The sequence below is a fragment of the Pistacia vera genome, unplaced genomic scaffold (genome assembly GCF_008641045.1).
Source record: "Pistacia vera cultivar Batoury unplaced genomic scaffold, PisVer_v2 Contig306, whole genome shotgun sequence".
NCBI lineage: Eukaryota > Viridiplantae > Streptophyta > Magnoliopsida > Sapindales > Anacardiaceae > Pistacia > Pistacia vera.
The window spans coordinates 141,340-163,387 of NW_022196120.1; the positions used below are offsets into that span (position 1 = coordinate 141,340).

Below are 22,048 nucleotides of genomic sequence, written 5' to 3' on the forward strand. Positions count from 1 at the left end.
GGGCTCGGTAGCTCTTGGGAATGTGTCCCTTGAGGCCTCCGAAGAATTCGTTGCCCAAAGCTCGGACGCCGACACTGTAAGGTTGTTCGATCGTGCTTCGATTCAGCTGGCTCACTCCCAGTCTTCTCCAGCCCATAAGCTGCGAAGAGAACCACAATCTTCGATCACCATCAGGTATCTCGAATGCATAAAGGCTATCTACGTGCCACAGCTTAACCTGATTGTCCCAAGGGGAATACTCTCGGAAGAACCCCCTGCCCGGATGGGTGGCGATCTCTGAGACCCTCTTGAGGTTTGGGGTATCCATTCGCCCTCGCCATTTCATCGACAACATGCTGAGACGATTCGACATCGTTCCACTCCAACTGTCCGCAAATTCTTATGATTATCGTCGCTTTGTACATTGTGTACATGATCGCTGAATTGGGCGAGCCATCCATCGAAGAACTTGTCCACATGTATAGACTCAAAAAAGGATAAGACCAGAGGTACTACCTTTTCAAAGTAAGAAAAGTACGTTTCAACGAGTTGGTTGACGTCCCGAAGAAAGTCTCACACTGGGAGTCACAATTCTTCTTCTACGAAGCCCGAGCAACCGGTGTCTTCACTCCGAAAGCAAGTAAGCCTCTGATTACCCACGTGTGCGAGGGTCGCTTCCAAGCTTTTCGCTATATCTAACCGAGTTGTTTTGTTTGCAGTTAACGTTGAGCAAAATTATATTCCAGCTGCAAGCTTACAGAGGCTATAGCGTTTTAGCGACCTTCTTGATTATCAGCACAACGTCAACGAGCTTCTTATGCTTCCTCACCAGAAAGCATACGGCTTTTGTCGAGACGAGGCCAAATTTCTAGCACTTTTGGAAAAAGGTTCAAGTTGTTGCTTGCTCACATTTACTTTCCAGCGCAAATAGATTGCTCACTATTTGCTTCTTTTCTTTTGTAGAGATGTGGGTCAAGAAGCCTAAAAGCCTTAAGAAGAAGTCAACAGCCTCGACGGGTGTCAAGAAGGCACCGGCTGCTTCAGCGACAAAGCAGCTAGCTGATACCGCCGGCTCAAAGCGTGCCAGTGGCGAGCTTGGGGAAGGCCTTGGCGCGAAAAAGCCCGCCACTGCCCCGAAAGCAGTTGGTGGGAAGAATGTCTCCGAGCCCTAGCTAAGGCTGGTAAAGAAGACACCCGAGCTGATTAGGAGCTTTGGGAAGTAGAAGGCAACCGAGTAACATGACGGCTTAAGTAAAAAGAAAATGATCGAGCCCTCGAGGGACTCAAGAAAACAAAAGATGGCCGAGCAGCGAGCTCGCTCAGGCAAAAAGGTCACAGTGTAGGTTGGCGGCCTGCGAAAAACAACGGCTAAAGACTTGGCCAAGAAAAAGTTCACTCCAGTCAACAAGGTGAGTGTTGCTGGGAAGAGCAAGAAAACAGACAAAACGGCCCAAGTCACGGTTGACGCACTAATCGATCAACTCCTCGACCATATCGGCATTGGGGCCGCAGTGACCAGGGATTGTGTCACCCCACAAACATTTGCAGTCGTCAAGGACTCGCCTCCCTCCTAGATTTTGGCTTTAACTTCTAGCTATGTGGCGAAGTTACCGGTAGTTCGCCCCCCTTTGTATGTTATTCTCACTTCTTGCTGACTTCTCATCTTCTCTTTTCAGGTTTCTACGGCGAGCAAACTTCTATACGAGGAATGCAGCGCCACCTTAGAGAGCACTCACAAGGGGTAGATGCTAGCAGAGACAGTGAAGGAGGATGCTCTAGCCAGAGCCGAGGTTGCAGAGAAAGAGAAAGAAGCTAAGCAGGCTGAGCTTGAATGGCTCAGGAGGGAAGTGGCGGCCTTTGGGGTCAAGGAAAGGGAGTTCCTTGACAAACTTAACGCAAACAAGGCTGCTCGGGCTAAGGCTGAAGCTAAGGCAGTAGAGGCCAACAAGAGTTTGGCATAGCAGCGAGGTGCTAACAAGCAGCTAAACTCCGAGCTCTTCTTGGCCTAGAAGGCTGCAATGAGCTGGGAGGCCAAGCCCAAACAGTCTTCGTTCGACCTTGCCTAGGAGGTGCTAGGTCGATAGCAAGCCAAAGCTGAGGCTGGGCAACTCAGGTTTCGAATTAAAGAATTTAATGAGGTCATCACTACTCGGTCCTGGCAGACATCAGTCTTTCTTGTGCAAAAGCTATGGGAGGCTTATCTCTCGATCGACTTTTCTTTCCTTCCGCGAGCTTATCATAAGGAGGTCGAGCGGATGAAGGTTGAAGCCCAAGGGATGGCCTACGTGTACTCGGATGACTCCGAGGATGATAGCAAGCGCTAGGAAGAGGTCAAGGAAGGCGGAGAAGAGGTCAAGCCCAAGCTAGAAGTTAAGGATCTAGTTCCCCTAACCACACTTCCCCCGAGCGAGGCTTCCAACGTTGGTGACACTGCTGTCTTCCTTTCTATTAAGAATCTGTCTCTTCCCCTTGATAGCAAGCTCCCTAGATCAGTTGAGGATGAACCCCCTACTCCTCTAGCGGCCTGAGAGATTGTCTTTTTTTCTTTTCTTTTCTTTTTGTGATTGCCCATTTGTAATCAAACTCAATTGATATAAGAAAATTTTTCATCATTTCCTTTTCGAGCAATGGCTATTATATTTCTGCGAAGTCATTTAGTTCATCCTAGTTGGACTTTAAGATCCGAATTTGCTCTAAATCATGTGTAGCTTGCTTCTTTATGAGATTTTTCAGATTTCTACGAGAAAATCTTTATGTGACGTTTAGCTTTGATTTCGGACTTGTCATCCTTTTTGAGCTTTCGTCGCCGGCTTAGGGCCGATTTTCCTCGACGTGCTTTTCCTTGAAAAAGTTCAAGTTTAACTTCGTCGATTTAGGATATTTCATCCTCAAAATCTGGATTTTGGCGTGGCTTTCCTAAGATCAACTGCTTTTCTGAGACTCCTGACTCCGAGTTTTCTTTTCAGAATACCATCGCTTAGGTCGCGATTTATGGATCGATAATTAAATGCTGATGAACTTCGTAAGTGCTCGGTGTTCCAAGCCCGTATTATTGCTTCGCTGTTGAGGCGTTCCAAGTGAAAAGATCCTGGTGCAAGCTTTTTGGAGATCCTGAAAGGACCTTCCCATTTGGGTCCAAGTGCCCCAAGTTCTGGTTTTGAGTACCCTGGATGACTCTTGAGAACTAGATCGCCCACTTCAAAGTCTCTGTTTTTTACTTTGGTATTAAAGTATGATTTGGCCCGCTGCTAATATGAGGTGAGCCTTAGCTGAGACTTGGCTCGGTGTTCTTCGATTAGGTCTAGCCTCAAACGAAGAAGATCTTCGTTTGTTTCCTCGTCAAAAACTTCCCTTCGGAATGAACTGATTCCCACTTCCACTAAGGCCATTGCCTCACACCCGTATATTAGAGAAAATGGGGTTTCACCTATCGAACTCCTAGTCGTCGTCTTAAATGACCACAAAGTTTTGGGCAGCTCATCAACCCATCTCCCCTTTAGGGCATCGAGCTTCTTCTTAACAGTGTGTTTGATGACCTTGTTTACAGCCTCTACTTGTCCGTTGGCTTGAGGCCGATAAACAGCATCATGACTCTTCTTGATGTCGAGCTGCTCGTAGAAGGTTTTGAAGTCTTCACTGTCAAACTACTTCCTGTTGTCGATTATTATTGTGTAGGGAATCCCAAACCGACAAATTACATTCTTATAGACGATGTCCTTCAGCTTGTTCAATGTTATTATTGCCAGGGGCTCAGCCTCTGCCCACTTAGTTAAGTAGTCCACGGCAACTACTATGAACTTAACGCCCCCTCTTCCTTGAGATAAGGGGCCAATAAGGTCGATGCCCCAAATCGCAAACGGCCAGGGGCTTGTCAGAGTTGTCAATTCTTGCAGTGGAGCTCGCAGAATATTTGCAAATCTTTAGCATCTATCACATCTACGAACATAGTCTGTTGCATCGTCGAAAACAGTTGGCTAGTCGTATCCTTGGTGAAGTACTTTGTAGGCTAGAGATCTGCCTCCTGCATGATTTCCACAAATTCTCTCATGGATCTCCCTCAGAACTTAATCTGCGTCCTCGTGGTCAATACATCGCAGCAACAGTATATGAATCCACGCTTATACAGTTTATCGTTGATGAGTGTGTACCGAACTGCTTTTTTGCTGAGTGTTCTGGCTTCAGTTCTCTCCTCTGGTAGTATATCATCTTCAGGTAGGTCATGATTGCATCCATCCAACTGTACCTCTGGCTTGTGGCTAAAACTGGACCTTGTGAAGCAGAGATGCTTAGTTTCGAGAGGAATTTAACTAGGATAGAATCAGTCTTCTCCTGGTTCATTACAGAGGCTAGGCGAGCTAATGCATCTACTTGCGAGTTTTTCTCCCTTGGGATCTGGAGGATTGTAAAAGATCTAAATTGCCTGAGCTCAGTTTACACTTGTTGGAGGTAGCGATGTCATCCCATCTTCCTTCGTCTGGTATTCCCCAGTAATTTGATGGACCACGAGTTGTGAGTCACTATAGATCTTAATGGACTCTACCCTTATTTCCTTGGTGAGCAATGCCTCACACTCAGCCTCGTTATTGGAGGCAGCGAACTCGAACCTTACTGCGGCTCTAATCGGATTTCCCTCTAGGCTTTCAAGCAAGAGGCCTACTCTTGCTCCTTTCTCATTCGAGGAGCCATCTACATACAAAGTCCATTGCCATAAGTTGTCGAACTTCAGCTTTTGTCACTCGATCTTTCCCTAGGTATCTGCTTCTAGCGGGATTGACTCAGCCTCTGTCTGATAAGAGAATTCAGATACAAAATTTGCCAAGGCCTGGCCTTTGATCATTGTCCTTGGGACATACTTGATGTCATGCTAACTCATCTCCATTGTCCACTGGATCAGTCTACCCGATGCCTCGAGCTTCTGCATTATCTTCTTCAAGGGGAAGTTTGTCAGCATATGGATGGAGTGTGCCTGGAAATAGGGTCACATATTCCTAGCAGCAACAACAAGGGCAAAGGCAAGCTTCTCCATCTAAGGGTACCTCGTCTTTGCGTCGAACAGTCTCTTGCTCACATAGTAAACCGGCCATTGTACTCCTCCCTCTTTGCGTACCAATGTCGCACTGACGACGGACTTTGATACTGACAAATATAGTAGCAACAACTCACCCTGGATAGGCTTTGACAGCAGGGGAGGTTGTCCCAGATGTTTCTTCAGTTCCTATGAGGCTCTTTCACACTCCTCCGTCCATCTGAAACCTTTATTCCCTTTTAAGGTCTCAAAGAATGGTAAACACCTGTCCGTAGCTCGGAAAAAAAATCTACTAAGTGCGGCCACACGCCCCGTCAAGCTCTATACATGTTTTGTGCCAATCGAGCTTTTCATGTCAAGCAAGGCTTGAATCTTCTCGGGGTTGGCTTTTACACCCCGTTGCTTTACGAGAAAGCCTAGGAATTTCATTGAGCTCACTCCGAAAGCACATTTCAAAGGATTGAGCTTCATTAAGTACTTTTTAAGGATGTCGAACATTCCCCCCAAGTGCTCAAAATGGCTTCCAGTGACCATGGTACGACCGATTTGGTTGGCGAACATCTTGTTCACCAAGCTCTGGTAGGTCACCCCAATGTTTTTAGGGCCGAATGGCATAACCCTATAATGTAATGCCCCACTTGAGGTACATAGTTAAGATTTGATGATTGGCTTGAATGTTTATTGATTTGTCCTCATTGGAGCTTGCATGTTGTCATTTTCGGTTGGTTGGCCCTTAGTTGGATTGATAAGTTGCTTTGGTTGAGTGTTTGCCCTGAAAATTATGAAGAATTGGCAAAATTTTGGGGTTATAGGATTCACTGCGGCGAAGAGGTGCTACTGCCCACGGAGTAGCTGCTAGAGTTCTTCGCCGCGGCAACGGGCCAGCTGAAAATTTTGTTAAGTTTTAGATATTTTTCCCTAACGGCAATTTGACCATTCTAACCCTAATTAGTAGGAAAAGTGGGGAGTAAAATGTAAGGAAATTTTATGGAGAATATGTTAGTGTGGGGGTGTGATTGTAATGAATCAAAGGATATAGGTGGAATTGCTAAGAAAGAGCAAGGGCATTATGGGAATGAATGAGGATATTTTGAGCTAAAAAGGGCTAAAGCTTAGTAAACCCTTCATTCTTCTTCTTCTTCCACCGCCTCCTTCATTCTCCATTCCTCTCAAGTTTTCCTTCAATCTTTCAAGGATTCAAGAGGGCTTTTTGAGTAGTTTGAAGTGGGAAGTTAATCTAAAACATCCTAAGGTAAGGATTCTTGCTTTAGATGTTAATTTTACCTTTATATGAATTGAAGTCTTATAGCATGGTTGGTTAAAAGTGTAGAGAATAGACAAGTTATCAAAGTGCTAGTGGAATTACTCCATCTCAAGTAAGTAAAATATAACTCAAGCTAAAGTTTAAGAAATCATTTGAGTAGAGATTTTCTTTATGTTTGTATGTATTAAGCTTGTTGAGAAATTGAGTTGAGATGTTATGAGTATTTATCCATGTTGTGATTGATTAGTTGAGAAATTGAGTTGAGATGTTATGAGTATTTATCCATGTTGTGATTGATTACACTTCATTTAAGAGAAGTGTTAAAATGTGATGAGAGGATGGAGTTTGAGATGGAGTTTGGAAGGTTTTGAGTGAACCTTTTTAGAAGTGTTTTTCCTTGATAGGAATTGCAGCTTTGTGAAGGAGTTTTCTGCCATTTTGGATGGTTAGAGAAAGAAATAGAGCTATTGTTATAGTAGAGTTTATATATGCACTTGAGTTGTTTGATGAAATGCCTAAGAGAAGCATGAGAATGAGTTATGAACCTTAATTATTGCAACATTGCATATTGTCATTTCCTAAGTGCATTAATGAGCATGATCCATCCATATGCATTAATTGTGCATTGAGAAAGAACTGGAGAAAAAGTTGAGAAAGAGTAGTGAATTACTCTAAAAGTTAAGCTACATTATGATGAGTAGCTAGAGAAAGAGTAGAGACCTTGTGCACAAGCTATCCTAAGAGTTAAAGAAGAGAATAGAGTAAGTTGTGCGATGGGGAACCCGTGAGTGATGAGTAGAGTCACGAGAGTGGGTGCTTTGTGATCCCCAGCCGTGCCTCCAGTCAGAAGAGGCCATGACCGTCACGAAGAGTGGAACGTGAGGTTCCAGCCATGCCACTGGTGCAGAAGTGGTCGTGACATTCAAAGCGAGAGAGAGAATACATTCACATGGCCAACAGTTCCGAATCCATACATGACCAAATCCGATCGGTACAGAAATGATTAGAAGTCACGTAGAGTGGGAGAGTTCCTGGTCGTGCCTCCGATAAGATGAGGCCGTGACATTCCAATGAGTAGAATGAGAAAACAGAGAAATAGAAAGAACAGAAAGAGAAAATGAGTAAGTCACGAAGAGTGGGTGCTTTGTGATTCCCCAGCCATGCCTCCGGTCAGAAGAGGTCGTGACATATATCAGAGAACTTATAGAGAAGAGTATGAGAAATAGAAACAGAAAGAAAACAAAAATGAGAAAAGGTCACGAGTAGTGGGAGCTTTGTGATCTTCCGACCGTGCCTCCGGTAAGACGGGACCGTGACATACGAGTGAGTAAAAGTCACGCAGAGCGGGCTTGAGTTCCCAGCCGTGCCTCCAGTGAGATGAGGCCGTGACATTCAAATGAGAAAGAACAGAGAGAGAAAAGTATAAGTCACGAAGAGTGGAGTGAGTTCCAACCGTGCCTCCGGTAAGATGGGGCCGTGACATTTAAGAAACAGTTAATAGAAAAAGAGTTGTGTGGAAGAGAAACAGAGAGAACAAGAGAGTATTGTAAGGAAAAAGAATTAAGAGAAAGAGTTACAAGGATAGATTAGTAGAGGATTTACTTACTGAGCCTTTTTGTGCTCACCCTGTCATTTTTTCTTTGTGGTTGTAGGTTCTAAGTGAGGATGCAGTCGAATGGGCGTCAGCAAGCGAAGAGAAATAGTTACACTGTCCACCCTGTTTTTGAGAGCTTTTGTATATATAAAACTTTATATTTGTGTAAAGTATATGTATATTTAATAAAAGAAAAATTTGGGCCCATCTATTTATGGTATAATACATGTATTTTATTATATGTATTTTCTGAGTATAGGAGTAAAAGTAGCTGTTACATATAACAATAAATTCCACAATCAATAATAAAAGAAGTATGCTCTTCATCGGGCTAATACATTAGGATTTGGTTATATCTCGAGTATGCATCCATGAAGCTGAGTAATGCGTTATCTGCTGTCGCATCTACTAGCTGGTCAATCCATGGTAGCGGAAAGTTGTCTTTCAGATAGGCTTTGTTCATATCCGTGAAGTCGACGTAAGTCCACCACTTACCATTCGACTTCTTGACTAGGACTGGGTTGGCGAGCCAATCTGAGTACTTGACTTCCCTGATAAAGTTGATTTTCAGGAGTTTGTCAACTTTATCCTTGAGCACTTAAGAGTGCTCTGCATCTATAACCCTTCTTTTTTGCCTTATGGGTCGAGCTTGAGGATCGAGGTTCAACCTGTGCCACATTACCTTGGGGCTGATCCCAACCATATCCAAGTGCACTCACGCGAACACATCGAGGTTCTTTTTTAGAAACCCACCAGATTATCGACCATTTCTCTGGTCAAGCTGCTACCGATTTTCAGCACACGAGTTGGATCTTCCTCGCTAACATTTATTTCTCGCAGCTTTTTGGTCAACCCTACTGCTGGCTCTTGTCTGTGGTCTGAGCTTCGGCTTGGATTCCACGATGACCATTGTCCTCGGGTGTGGCCATTTTTATGCAGCATTGATAACTCAGTTATAACATTCCCGAGATTCCTTGGTGTAGCTCTTAATCGTCGTGACTCTTTCGGAAGTCGAAAATCTCATTGTTTGGCAGCACACCGATGTGACTGCACTAAAATCATCCAAGATTGGCCTCCCGAGTATAACGTTGTACGTGGTCGGGCAGTCTACCACTAAGAATTCGGTCATCATTGTTTTGACCTTCGGTTCTACCCTCAAGGTTACGAGTAGGTCGATTGTGCCCTTGGGAACCAGGCTTTTCCCAGTAAACCCATAGAGCAGCGAAAGGCACGCTCTCAAGTCTATTTCTGTAAACCTCATTCCTCGAAAAGCTCCTAAGAAAATGATGTTGGTCGCACTCCCATTATCGACCATCACCTTTAAGACCCTGGCGTTGCCGATTCTAGCCGTGATTACGATTGTGTCATGATTGTGGCAAGGGGATGCCTCGCACTCGTCGACTGTGAACCCTACTACCTCGCTTTCTTGTTTGGGCAGCTTCTGCTCGCAGCTCATTATCTGGGGAACCAAGTCCGTTCTGGCTTTCAGGGCATATTGCTCGCGAGCACGTCTCGAGCTCCCTGCTATATCGGGTCCTCCATATATCATATTCACGAAGACCTTGTTGGGTTTTGGCGGAGCGGAGCTTGTTGTGCTGAGTTCTAAGCCTGACTTGCGGCCTGGTTACTTTGCTCGCCAGGATTTTTGCGAGCTAGTTCCGCCTTAACGAAATCTTTCAGATGACCTCTTCTTATTTGGTCTTTGATGGCGTCTTTTAGAGCTTAGCACTTATTTGTGTTGTGCCAGATGTCCCTGTGGTATCGGCAATACTTCTTTCGGTCTTTTTTGCCCGGAGCCCTCCTTATCCTTTTTGGAGCGAGCAATCTCTTTGCCTCTTGGGACACTTTGTACATATGGGCGACATCTTGAGTGAGGGGGGTATATTCTACATGCCGCAAGAAAGACTGTCTGTCCCCGTGGTTATCTGTTATTTGTTTCTTCTGGAACTTGTTGCAATCCCTGTCATTGCGGTCTTGGCCTCCACGCTTATTCGAGGAGCGATCTTGTCGCCTATCTGGGGCCCCTTTGGTCACCAGTGCTACTAACGAGTTTTCTACCCGCTAGTATTTTGTAGCCATCTGGTAGAATTTGGCTAGGCTTACATGATCTTCACTATGGAGCTCTTTCCACAGCTCCGTGTTCGGCTTGATCCCTGCGATTAGCAAAGTTCGGATGGATTCCTCGAGGGCATCAGTGACCTTTACCTGCTCATTCTAGAACCTCTTTAGGTACGAGGTCAGTGTTTCGTCTCTTTCTTGACGGATGCTGTTCAAGTAGCTGAGCGGCATTGCAAACTACCTCCTCGCTTGAAATTGTTGTAGGTACAACGAGGAGAATTATTGCCAGGAGTTGATGGAGTTCGCCTTGAGCCTCTTGTACCACCTTTTGGCATCTCCGACCAACGTGACCACAAAGCATTGGCATTTTGCTAAGTCACAGACCTGATGCAGCTCTATCAGGTCATTGAAATTGTCGAGGTGGTCTCTAGGGTCCCCTCTTCCATCAAACTTGCTTTCTAGCGCCTTGAATCCTTATAGAAGCGGGGCCTAGTGAACCTCCTCTGTGAAAGGGGAGCTTACTACCTCTTCTGTCAGTTTGTTCTGGCAAGTTGTCAGATCGTCAAACATTTTTTGCACACGATCTAAGTCTTCGTTGTGGTTGCCCTGGCTAGCTTTGTTAAGCCTTACCTCGAGCAAATGAGTTCTCAAGTCTATCGCTTGCAAAGCTCCTCCAGTGGGCGCGTTGATGCGCAAGGTTGAGTCATGATGGCTAGGTTGATAAGTGTTATCATGCTCGTCAGTACGTTGCTCACAACGTTAGTCATAACCGAAACGTCGGTAGTTGCCAGATTGACGCACATGGCTCATTTTGCTAGCTTGCGAAGATCGATCTTGACTTGGGCGTGCATTAACACTGGCACGCTGATGTTGGGGACAAAATTTATGTAAACTAATATGACATTATAGCTACATGTTAATACTAAATAAAAAATGTACATATTTAAGAGAGATTATCAATCAAGGTACAACTATTTTATGAAATGATACAAAAGGGACACAAGTTTTATTTTGTTCAATGTAGGGACATTAAATTAAACAACTAATAGCAAACAAGGATAAATAGACAATTATGCATTATATATAAAAAAGAGCAAAATAGACTCAACTAAATAATCTTATCCAGTAAAATGCTGACACATGTCCTACAAAATTTAAGAAGAAAATTCTAATTACAGAATTAAAATCATTATTTAAAAAACATAAAAATAGAAAACAAAATTAAGAAAAAGAATCAGGCCAGCGGAGCAGCCAGCCTTAGGAAAAGCCTTTTGCTTTGCTCTTTTTATTTATTTTGATTTCAATGTTTTTAATTTTCATAAATATAAAAACAAAAATGTTGTCCTTTCTCTTCTTTTGGTATATATAATTTTTTAATTCTAAATTAGGTTTTATATTGTTTATTTAAATTGTTTTTATTGTTTTTTGTTCCTATTTTATTATAATTTTTAGTATTTAAACTGAAATCAAACAAATTTTCTTAATCTAAATTTGTTTTCAATCTTTTATATTTTTTTCAATTTTTTAAATTTAAAATTCAAAGATTAAAACCAAATAAATGATTAGGGATATTTAAGTCTTTTTTTTTTTTTTTTTTTTTTTGTTAAAATTTAACGGCAAAGTAAAGTTAAATGACCTTAAATTGAACAAGTTGAAACTTGTGTCCTTCGTAGTATTTCACGAAAATATTATAACTAAATTGATAATATCCCTATATTCAAAACAGTGAAGGTGTAATTGGCAGTGGAATGTAAAAACATTATATAAATTCTCATAGTTTTGCCCACAAAGTGGAAGTCTAGAAAATATGGGCACTTGCCATTGTGAATACCGTTTTTCAAGTCAACTAAATTACTAAATACGAAATTTCAAAGTCATCCTGTTAACTTTTTTCTACAATCTTACAAGTGATTTACTGGCCTACTTCTTCTTCCATATTTCTGGCTAAAACAGCCCAATTAAACGTGGTCCAACCATTCTTCATATTTGCCATCATAATGAGTTCCCAGCGTTCGCTGTGGTCACCTCTTCTTTCTCTGGTATGTTTCGTACTTGTGGTTCCTGTTAAGATTCAGTCATTAAGCTACTCTGAAGGGTACCGAGTTTGTAATCTTCCCTTCAGATGTGGAAATGTTACAGTCGGTTATCCATTCTGGGGAGTTGACCGACCGAGTGATTGTGGCCATCCTGACCTGCAACTCTATTGTGAGAATGATATGCCTATGATGACGATGAATGACTTGTTCTACCTTGTTTTGAATGTGGATGAAAAAGCCCAGATTCTCAGGATTGCAAGAGAAGATTACCTCGATGGAATCTGTCCACGTCGATTTGGTAACACCACCCTCTCTTCCGTGTTCAATTATACTAATGAGTATGAGATACGTACCGTACTTTACGCTTGCCCGCTATCTGCTTCTCTTTCTGGACATTTCACTTGCTCTTTTACTGGTACGGACAAGAAGGATGGCTATATAGAAGCGGGAGCTAATGGTGCTGGGGCATGCGATGTTGGCGTCATTGTTCCTTTTCCTAAATCCTTGGTTCTACAAGGAAAAGAGAATAAATCGGTTTTGAAACAAGCCCTACAAGACGGATTTGAGATCAAATGGAATATAAGTTACGCGGAATGTGGGAAATGCATTGAATCTCAGGGAAGTTGTGGATTTAAGATCAATGAAACAATTTGTTACTGCCGAAATGGACAATTGAACTCCTCGGCGGCATGCGACATCTCACTGTCCAACCAAGGCTCAAAACAGTCTCCGGGTCCGGGTACGTACCTCAATTTGTCGGTAGAAATTAAAGATCTATATGCCGCTGAGTCAATCCGTTTAATTTTATTTATTTAATCATTTTCACACAAATTTTACTCAAAGTAACTATTCTAGCTGTTTTAGACTTTATATTTTAGATTTTTATTTTATCTTTTTTAGTTTTTCTCAGTTGCTACTCAACACAAAGTCTTCTTATAATTTGGTTATGCTGCAGGAGTATCTTCAAATGACCATAATAAATCAGTCTTCAACAAACCAAGGAAGATTGCCATAGGTAATATGTTGATTAGACAACTTGGTTTACTTTTCCACTGAATACCTACCATGAGTCAACAGTTACTTCTGCTATGATCCGTGATTGCTAAGAGTAATTCAGATATTTTCATTTTTAATCTCATAATTGTCTTGCCCCCTTAATTTGTTTTTGTTACAGGAATTACAGCTAGTGTTGTGGGGATTATAATTGTCATCTCAATGGTTGGCCTGGGACGATTCTGGAAGAAGAAAACAGAGGATGATCAAAGAATGGAGGCGTTTATTAGAAATTGCGGATCGCATGCTCCACAAAGATATAATTATTCTGATATTAGAAACGTTACAAAATCATTCAGCGAAAAACTTGGTCGAGGAGGCTATGGTGATGTTTACAAAGGAAAACTACCTGACGGTCGTCTTGTGGCAGTGAAGATCTTGAAGGAATCTAAGGGCAATGGAGAGGAATTCATCAATGAAGTGACTAGCATCAGTAGAACATCCCATGTCAATATAGTCAGTCTTCTAGGTTACTGCTGTGAGAGGAACAAAAGAGCTCTAATCTATGAATTCATGTGCAATGGATCTTTGGATAAGTTTATATATACTCAAGAATCTTCGAGTACAAATTGCAATTTGGAGTGGAACACACTTTATCAAATCGTAGTCGGCATTGCAAGAGGACTAGAATATTTACACAGAGGTTGTAACACAAGAATAGTACATTTTGACATAAAACCTCACAACATTCTTTTAGACAAAGACTTTTACCCAAAAATATCTGACTTTGGGCTTGCAAAACAATCCAACCAGAAAGAGAGTATCATATCAATGTTGAACGCAAGAGGAACTGTAGGATATATTGCACCAGAAGTGATTTGTAGAAACTTTGGAGGAGTCTCTCACAAGTCTGATGTCTATAGTTACGGAATGATGATTCTAGAAATAGTTGGAGCAAGAAAGAACATTAATGTTGGGATATCTCAGACAAGTGAAGTATATTTTCCAGATGCTATTTATAACCTTCTTGAACCGAGCAATGATTTTAAACTTCCAGGTGTTGTCACTGAAGAGGAAAAAGAGACGGCGAAAAAGATGATATTAGTGAGCTTGTGGTGCATTCAAACCAATCCATCTGATAGACCATCAATCACAAAAGTTGTCGAGATGTTGGAAGGTAGGCCAGAAAACTTGCAAGTTCCACCAAAACCTTATTGGTCTTCTCCGCCAGGATCCTTTAAACATTCTTTCCCGGCATCTTCATCAACACAACTTGCATCAGAGGAAGAACCGTTCAAAGATCTGGGTGATATGTAAACTGTAATAAAATTTGGCAAAATTTAGATTTGCCTTGATTTGTGCTCAAGGACCAGGACATTAGTTTTCCTTTATTCGTAACGCCAGATTTTTTTTCTTTTACGTAGTGAATGTACGGATGCAGTGGATACTGAACATTTACCTGAAGGGTACAATTTTACATGACCATTCAATCTTAAGAACGCAAAAGCTTCAATCCTTAACTAAGATTAAAATTTTAGTATTTGCTTGCAGTTCCAAATATGACAGCCTGGGGAGAATAAAATGAGGGCAGATGGCTGGGACGATTTAAGTGCTCTATTAATTTTTGTTCATAGCAAATGTAGACCAAACAAAAAGCAATGTTCATAGCAGTCTGTAATGAATTCTGAATGTAATTTAGTGAAGGAATGAACAAATGTTNCATGGTTTTCTCCGAAATGAATCGCCAAACAAAAACAGAAACTTTCATCACTTATGACAGAGAGAGGTCATGAAATGCTGCCTAGGACAGATTAGTAGTTTAAATGCATATCAGAACTTGCTCAGCTTATGAAGGATTCTTCCTCTGATGAGTTGTGTTGCTGATGATGTTGGGGAAGAATGTTTAGGTGCTCTTGTTGGAGAAGAGAAAGAGGGTTTTGGTGGAAATTGCAAAATTTCTAGGCCACCTTCCAACATGTCCATAACCTTACTCGTTGATGGCCTATCAGTGGATTGGTTTGAATGAATGAATGCACCACAAGCTCACTAAGTTCTTTTTCGCCATTTATTGTTCCTCTTCAGTGACAACCTCTTCAAGATTAAGATAAATGCCAGACTCCATATGCTTATAAATTGAATCTGGAAAATATATTTCACTGGTGTGAGACACTATAACATCAATGTTTTTCCTTCCTCCAACCATTCCAAGAATCATCATGCCATAACTGTAGACATCAGATTTGTGAGAGACTACTCACAAAGCTTTGACTAAATACTTCAAGTGCAATATACCCTGCAGTTTCTCTAGCATACAACTTTGAAATGATACTCTCTTTCTTTTTTCGATTGTTTAGAAAGCCCAAAATCAAATATCTTAGGGCGGAAATCTTCATTCAAAAGAAGGCTACGAGGTTTTATGTCAAAATGCAGAGTCCGTATAGTACAACCACAACCACAACCACAATTTGATGCATGATTCTCCATTCTAATTTGCAGTTGATACTTGAATGTTCTTGATCATTTATAAACTTATCCAATGATCCATTAGGCATGAATTCATATATTAGAGCCCTTTTCTTCCTCTCACAACAAAATCCTAGAAAGGTGACTATATTAACATGGGATGTTCTACAAATGCTTGCAACCGCATTGACAAATCCCTCTCCGTTACCTCTGGATTCCTTCAAGACCTTCACAGCCACAAGACAAGACGACCATCAGGTAGCTTTCTTTTATAAACATTACCGCAGCCTCCTTGACCAAGTTTATTGCTGAATGATTTTGTCATCATTTTAACATCAGAATAGTTATATCTATGTGGAGCAAGAGATCCGAAATTTCTAACAAAGGCCTCAACATTTTGATGCTTCTCTGTTTTCTTCTTTTGGAAGCCCAGAACCTTATCAAACATTTGTTCACGTCGGAGGCAACTTTTAAGAAGAAGGGAGAGGATTATTACTATCCCTACCACACTAGCTGCAATTCCTGTGATGGTAATACAAAATCCAATGCGGTAAGAATGATTATGTGTGCAGTTTCTATTTCAACACTAACCATGCAAAAATATTAGCTGATAAAAAATGTGGCAGCCAATAAAAGATAGACAAGTTGTCAAGTGACTTTAGTACCTATGACAATGTTCCTTCTTTTGTTGGAAAATGATCCTGCGCAAAACCTTCAAAATGTCAAAATTAATTCTTTGAGTTTGATCATAAAATTGACCTGAATTTTAAGTTTAAAAGTCTTAAATGAAGTAGATTAGAAATGATGAATTATATTTCAAATATTGAAGTTTAAAATAATTGCGCAGTTCTTTATAATATCTACCACTTAATTTGTTTTTATTTTTATTTTAAATTTTTAGTAATTAGCACTGCCCTGAAGCAATGTTCTTTCTCAAAATTTAACTCTAATTCAACTAGCTAGGGTGACCTGACATACTTAGACTGCAGTGGCCTGACACTGCCAACATTATTAAAATCAATCAAAATTATGATTTATATCCGTTGTTGAACTGTTATTGTGTAAGTAATCATACTATAAGCAAGGGCAAACTTATGACGTGAAGAACTGCTAGATTTTATGTCAAAATGTACAATCTTTACGTTACAACCTCTTTGTAAATACTCCAAGCCTTTAGCAATACGACCAGCAATTTGATACATGATTTTCCATTCCAACTTGCGGTTTGGTTATATATAAACTTATCCAGTGATCCATTGGGTATAAATCCATAAATTAGTGCTCTTTTCTTCTTCTCATAAGAAAAACCTAGAAAAGTGACTATATTAACATGAGATGTTCTGCTAATGCTAGCGGCCTCATTGAAAAATTCTTCTCGTTACCTCTGGATTCCTTCAAAACATTCACAGCCACGAGACGACCATGAGGTAGCTTTCCTTGGTAAACGGTACCATAGCCTTCTTGACCAAGCTTATTGCTGATGATTTCGTCATCTTTTTAACATCAAAATAATTGTATCTCTGTGGAGCAAGAACAAAGGCCTCTATGGTTTGATTGTTCTCTGTTTTCTTCTTGTGGAAGCTCAGAACCTTATCAAAACATTTGTTTTCGTCGTAGGCCACTAATGAGAAGAATGGAAAAAGGCTATTACTATCCTTATCCCCAACACACTAGCTATAATGCCTGTATTAAAAGATATAATGGTAAAACATATATCAATGCAATTAAGAATGAATATGCTTATATGCGTGCAGTTTACTATCCTAACTCTAACCATGTAGAATTAGTTGCTGATAAAATGTTGCGGTCGATAAAAAATAGACAAGTTATTATGTGAATATATTACCTATACCGATGTAATTCTTTCTCTTCTTGAAAGATGATCCTGCACATAATCTTCAGAGTGTTAAAATTTCTTCCGGTTTTGTCATAAAATTAATCTGAATCTCAAGTTTAAAAGTCTGAAATGAAGTCGATTGAAAAATGAGGTATGATGTTTCAAATATTGAAGTTTAAAATCATTGCTCTGTTCATATAATAACTGCCAGTAAATTTGTGTTAGTTAAGATCTTTTTTTTTTTTTTAATTATTATTTTAAATCTCTAGTGATTAGCACTGCCTTGAAAATTGAGGTACTAACCTGTTGCATCTGGAAGACCCGTTTGGGCGTTGTCCGATAGGTGAGGTTGAACATGCTTCTTCAAAGCGGTGGACAGGTTGATTTGGGCACCAGCAGCTTGCTTTATCAACAGGCCATGTTTCATAACCACAAATTCCATTGGATTGAATGCAGTAACTATCACAGAATTCTATGCCGCTCAGGTTCCCTTAATTTCACCTCAAATCCTTGTTTCTGGGCTTCTTCCAAAGCTTACAGGCTTCGTTTTGCTGCTGAAAATGAATCTTCAAGAATGCTAACATTGACACTAAAACTACTGGGCAGACCTAAATCTCCTATTGTTATTGTGAAGCCATCCTTATCACGGGTGTCCTTTAAAGAGCAAATGATTTCTTCAGGATTTAGGAAACTATAAATTAACGTGAGAATCTTGTACCCAGAAGAAATGTTGAAAAGTTCAGACTCGATGGTGTTGTTAGGTAAACTAGGAATATCAGGTGGGCGGATTCTGTCCTTGTAGTTGTGCTTTCCTGCAATCTTCAGAGCTCGAGCTGTTTCATCGACATTTAAAACAATATAGTTCACTTCGTCGATCATTATGGTAGTCGTATCATTCTCACAACTGAGCCCGAAGTCAGGATGGCCACTGTTAGAAATCGGAGGAGTGTTGAAACAATACAAATTACAAAATAAAATTGCACTTATACAACTCGTTGGAATTGCAGCAGCAAAACAAATTGACAGACTTGTGTAAAAGAAGAGAAAACATTTATTTAACATAAACACTAACAATCTTCTTTATTTTTAGGAAGAGAAACAATCTCATATCTCTCATCTCTAATTCATATATTATTTAATCCCTCATAATTAAGTAAATAAAGGATTAGATTACATAGCTTACTTAACACTTAAATGACGTTTAAATATAACTAAACAATAACTAAAGAGAAGTTTAAATATAACTGAAATTAAATACCATTTGACAAAATCTAAAATAATGGATCCAGATTTAATCTTTGCGTTTCTTCCCGCTGTTCTTCTTCCGCCGCGGGCCAAATTTTCTCTTTGCCGCGGCATGCCACATTCTGGAAAAGTTTTATTCTCGTCTCAACTTCTTCACTGCACGTCTTTTCTTCAGCCACAACACTTTCATTACCAAAAAGTGTTCACATTCCAATGGCCACAAAGTTGATCTCGACTGCCTCCCCATAAAGGATAATAAGCTATGATGTTCCCGCCCATGAATCGATGACTACAAGCTTCTAACATATTAGGAAGGCTTAAAGATAACTGAATATAGACAAAAATCACGAATAGAAAACATAGAACACAAAGAAAAGACAACCAGGAGAAAAGCTGGAAACTCATTTCTGGTAAAAGTTGTGTCCCGAAAGAATGAATCATAAGTGAGTTGAATCTATTGGTTCTAAGAAATTATAGAAGAAACTAAGAGTTACATTCTATCTTTAGAAGATGATGTGAAAGAAGAAAAGAAGAATTAAGTCTCCTAACTATCTTTGACTACCTTAGCACAGCTGGAAGATTTTTAGATCATGTGGCAAATGAATTGGAAGCTGACTCAACCTCTATAACTAGGCATCACAGTTCACTATGGCAAAACAAATTTGGTTGGACGTGCGCAAAATACAACTGGTGAAAGGCCACCTAAGTAAGCTACCTGGTGCTACGAAATGTTCTCTAGAGTGACCTTTTTCTCGTACATATGTTACCCTCTTCATGGATAAAAATTCAGAATGTGCATTTTTTGTTTTTTTTTTTGTTTTTGTAAGAGTGGAAACTAAATTTACAGATTATCATTATTATTCTGTAAAATGCGATATAAATATTACATACCTCCGTTTAGACTTTAATTCCTACCATTAGTTTTCGTGTGATTCGCTCCTAAAAACTCAATTGACTCCATTCAATTTAGGATTTTGGGTATCTTTCTCAAACCATGAATTGGGGAAACCAACCCTTAATTTATAACCACCACCCAGGACCCCAAGTGGTTATCGAGGTGGTTACTCAATTTACATCCACTTTCCTTACGAAGTGGATTGTTTGCCACATGATCAATTAATGGATCACTTACATTCTCTCACTTGATCAATTGTTTGTCACATGATATCAAAGAGTGGATTGATTTTGATGTATAATCATATATAGAACTTTAGTTCACTCTTAATGGACTCATCACGTTTATGATAAAAGTACAAGTCATGAATCATGTTGGTATATGTCTTATTACGAGAACACTCATTTTCATGCATTACATTTTTATAATGAGTAACAACCATAATTTATAGAATAAAATTTAATAATTTATTCTTGGATTAACTTTATTGTCTTAAATATAATCGACATCTATTATTATCAAAACTATCTGTATACACAAAATTAATAACTAAAAACTTAATTTAATTGAAATCGTCAAATTTACATTTGCAAAGTCTTAGAAATAATTATTAACACAATGATTTACATAAACCTATATGACTTACATGAGCCACATACACCTTGGGTGGAAAACCTTTGGTGAAGAGATTGACGATTGTATCATTTTTGTTGATATGTTCAATTGATACATGATGATATCGAACATCCTTTATAACAAAAAGATGTTTTATTTTCTATTTGAAGATATTGACTTATTGAACATGTGTTGTTAGAGAAGAATACAACTGCTATATTATCAAAAAATATTTTTATTGGTCTTTCTATTGATGAGACCACTTTTAAATTTGTGATAAATTGTTTCAATCACTATGCCTAAGAAACTGCTTTATAACATGCTACTATTTCAGTTTCCATAGTAGAAAAAGTTGTCTTCAACTGTTTTGCACTACGCCAAAAAACTCTTCCTCCAGCAAGGAGAAATATAAAGCTTGAGGTAAACTTTCTTGTGTCTTAACATTCAATATAATCTGAATCTGAATATCTAATTAACTCCAATTCATTAATATACTTATAGACAAATATGTGATCATTTGCCCCTTGAAGATATCTCAATACCTTTTTTACTGCTAAATCCCTCATATGCATGATATGATCATGCACTCCCTTTAATCCATGATGTTTCATGGAACTCAACTTTTCCATAAGGGTGCTTGCCATTTGCTTTCCAGATTTTATGAATTAGGCATCTACTACAGTCAAATAATAAGTGGCCTTAGTGCTTTCAGGAATAGAACCTTTAATGCTCTTAGAATTGTTTGTTTTAACGAATATTAGACTTAAACGGTTCAAGCTTTCCCAATTCTCAAAATGAAACTTTTCAATTAGCATACTTAATTCCGTAATGGCATTTGGTTCGCTAACGCGAAGCGCCAAATCTAAATTCATACACCCCAAAGTTAGAAAGTTTTTTTCTTTCCATTCAATATAGTTCTCCCTAGTTAGTAATGGGAGATGAAATTGATTATCCAACATAACTCCATAGATTGAATAATAAATGTCAAGATACATTAACATAAAATTATTTTATACTTGTATCAGCTCATGGTAATAATTAGTCACAAATTAAAATAAATTACAATTTACTTGCAGGCAAAAATCATAACCATTCTCGTCTACTAAACATAACACTAAAAATTGAAGAGATATACTTTATAGTCCATGTTTAGTGAATATTGTTTAATTATAATTTATAGATTACCTATAGGCAAAATATATAATGCATGATAATCATTATAATTAACAATAAGACTAAAATATTACAAAACAAAATAATGAATTTTTTTCTTGCCTTTGGGCTAAAGAAAAAATTCCAGTATTTTATTGTTTCACATTCTATCTTATTCTAATATTGTACGTAAAAAAATAATCCTTGCAGGGACAATATTTATTTAAATGCACTAGTTGTAAATTATAATACATACATATTGCATCAATTAATAATTACAAATAGAAAATTTAATTAATTAATATGTGGTTGTAATTTAGTAAAAGAATGTTGGGCCTTAAAACTGAAACCCCATTTAATTTTTCTGTTGGAGAAAAAAACTGGGCTTGAAATCTGAAAACCCATTTCTGCCTCCTGATGGCCATTTTCAGCGGGCTCGACAGAAATGAAAACTAGGCCGAAAACTGCTCCCTGAAGCCCGTTTTAGTGGGCTGGGCAGAAATGAAAAATTGGGCCCAAACCATAATCCATCAACTCCCAGTTACATTTTTGACTTGCTGTGCCTTCATTCTTCCAGCTATTCTTGTTTACTCTGACCTGGGTTTAATTTCATCACTGATGAAAGGAATGCAATAAAAAGACTTTGAAACTTTTGAGTATATCGTTGACTTGAGGACTTTCTTTATGTTATGCCTCAAAAAGTCAAGCCTATGTCAGCACAATTAATGTCTCTCTGTACCAGCTGCCAAGCCCATATCTCTAAGATATTCTCACCAACTTTATCTCATTTCAAAGAGATGAATGGACGAGAGCCTTCCATGTGTCAAGGTAGTTTGCAAAAGCTCTCATGGCATTAAGTGTTTTGTGAATAAATGGGCATTTCTCTTCCCG

The 22,048-nt window shown here is 39.4% G+C and overlaps 1 protein-coding gene across 1 annotated transcript; it reads left to right on the forward strand.

Annotated features, from left to right (window-relative positions):
• The first annotated feature begins 11,849 nt into the window (after window positions 1-11,849).
• Window positions 11,850-14,440, forward strand: LOC116135923 (LEAF RUST 10 DISEASE-RESISTANCE LOCUS RECEPTOR-LIKE PROTEIN KINASE-like 2.3). Its single transcript, XM_031421634.1, has 3 exons — window positions 11,850-12,696; window positions 12,913-12,972; window positions 13,132-14,440. Exons 1-3 carry the CDS (start codon window positions 11,919-11,921, stop codon window positions 14,265-14,267), a joined length of 1,974 nt encoding a protein of 657 aa, XP_031277494.1. The 5' UTR covers window positions 11,850-11,918; the 3' UTR covers window positions 14,268-14,440.
• The last annotated feature ends 7,608 nt before the right edge of the window (window positions 14,441-22,048 follow it).

Bases quoted from the DNA above. Each gene is read 5' to 3' on its own strand.
- LOC116135923 (XM_031421634.1), top strand. From the start codon at position 11,919: ATGAGTTCCCAGCGTTCGCTGTGGTCACCTCTTCTTTCTCTGGTATGT. The intron at 12,697-12,912 runs GTACGTACCTCA...GTTATGCTGCAG, and splicing joins AAAACAGTCTCCGGGTCCGG to GAGTATCTTCAAATGACCAT. The intron at 12,973-13,131 runs GTAATATGTTGA...TTTTTGTTACAG, and splicing joins ACCAAGGAAGATTGCCATAG to GAATTACAGCTAGTGTTGTG.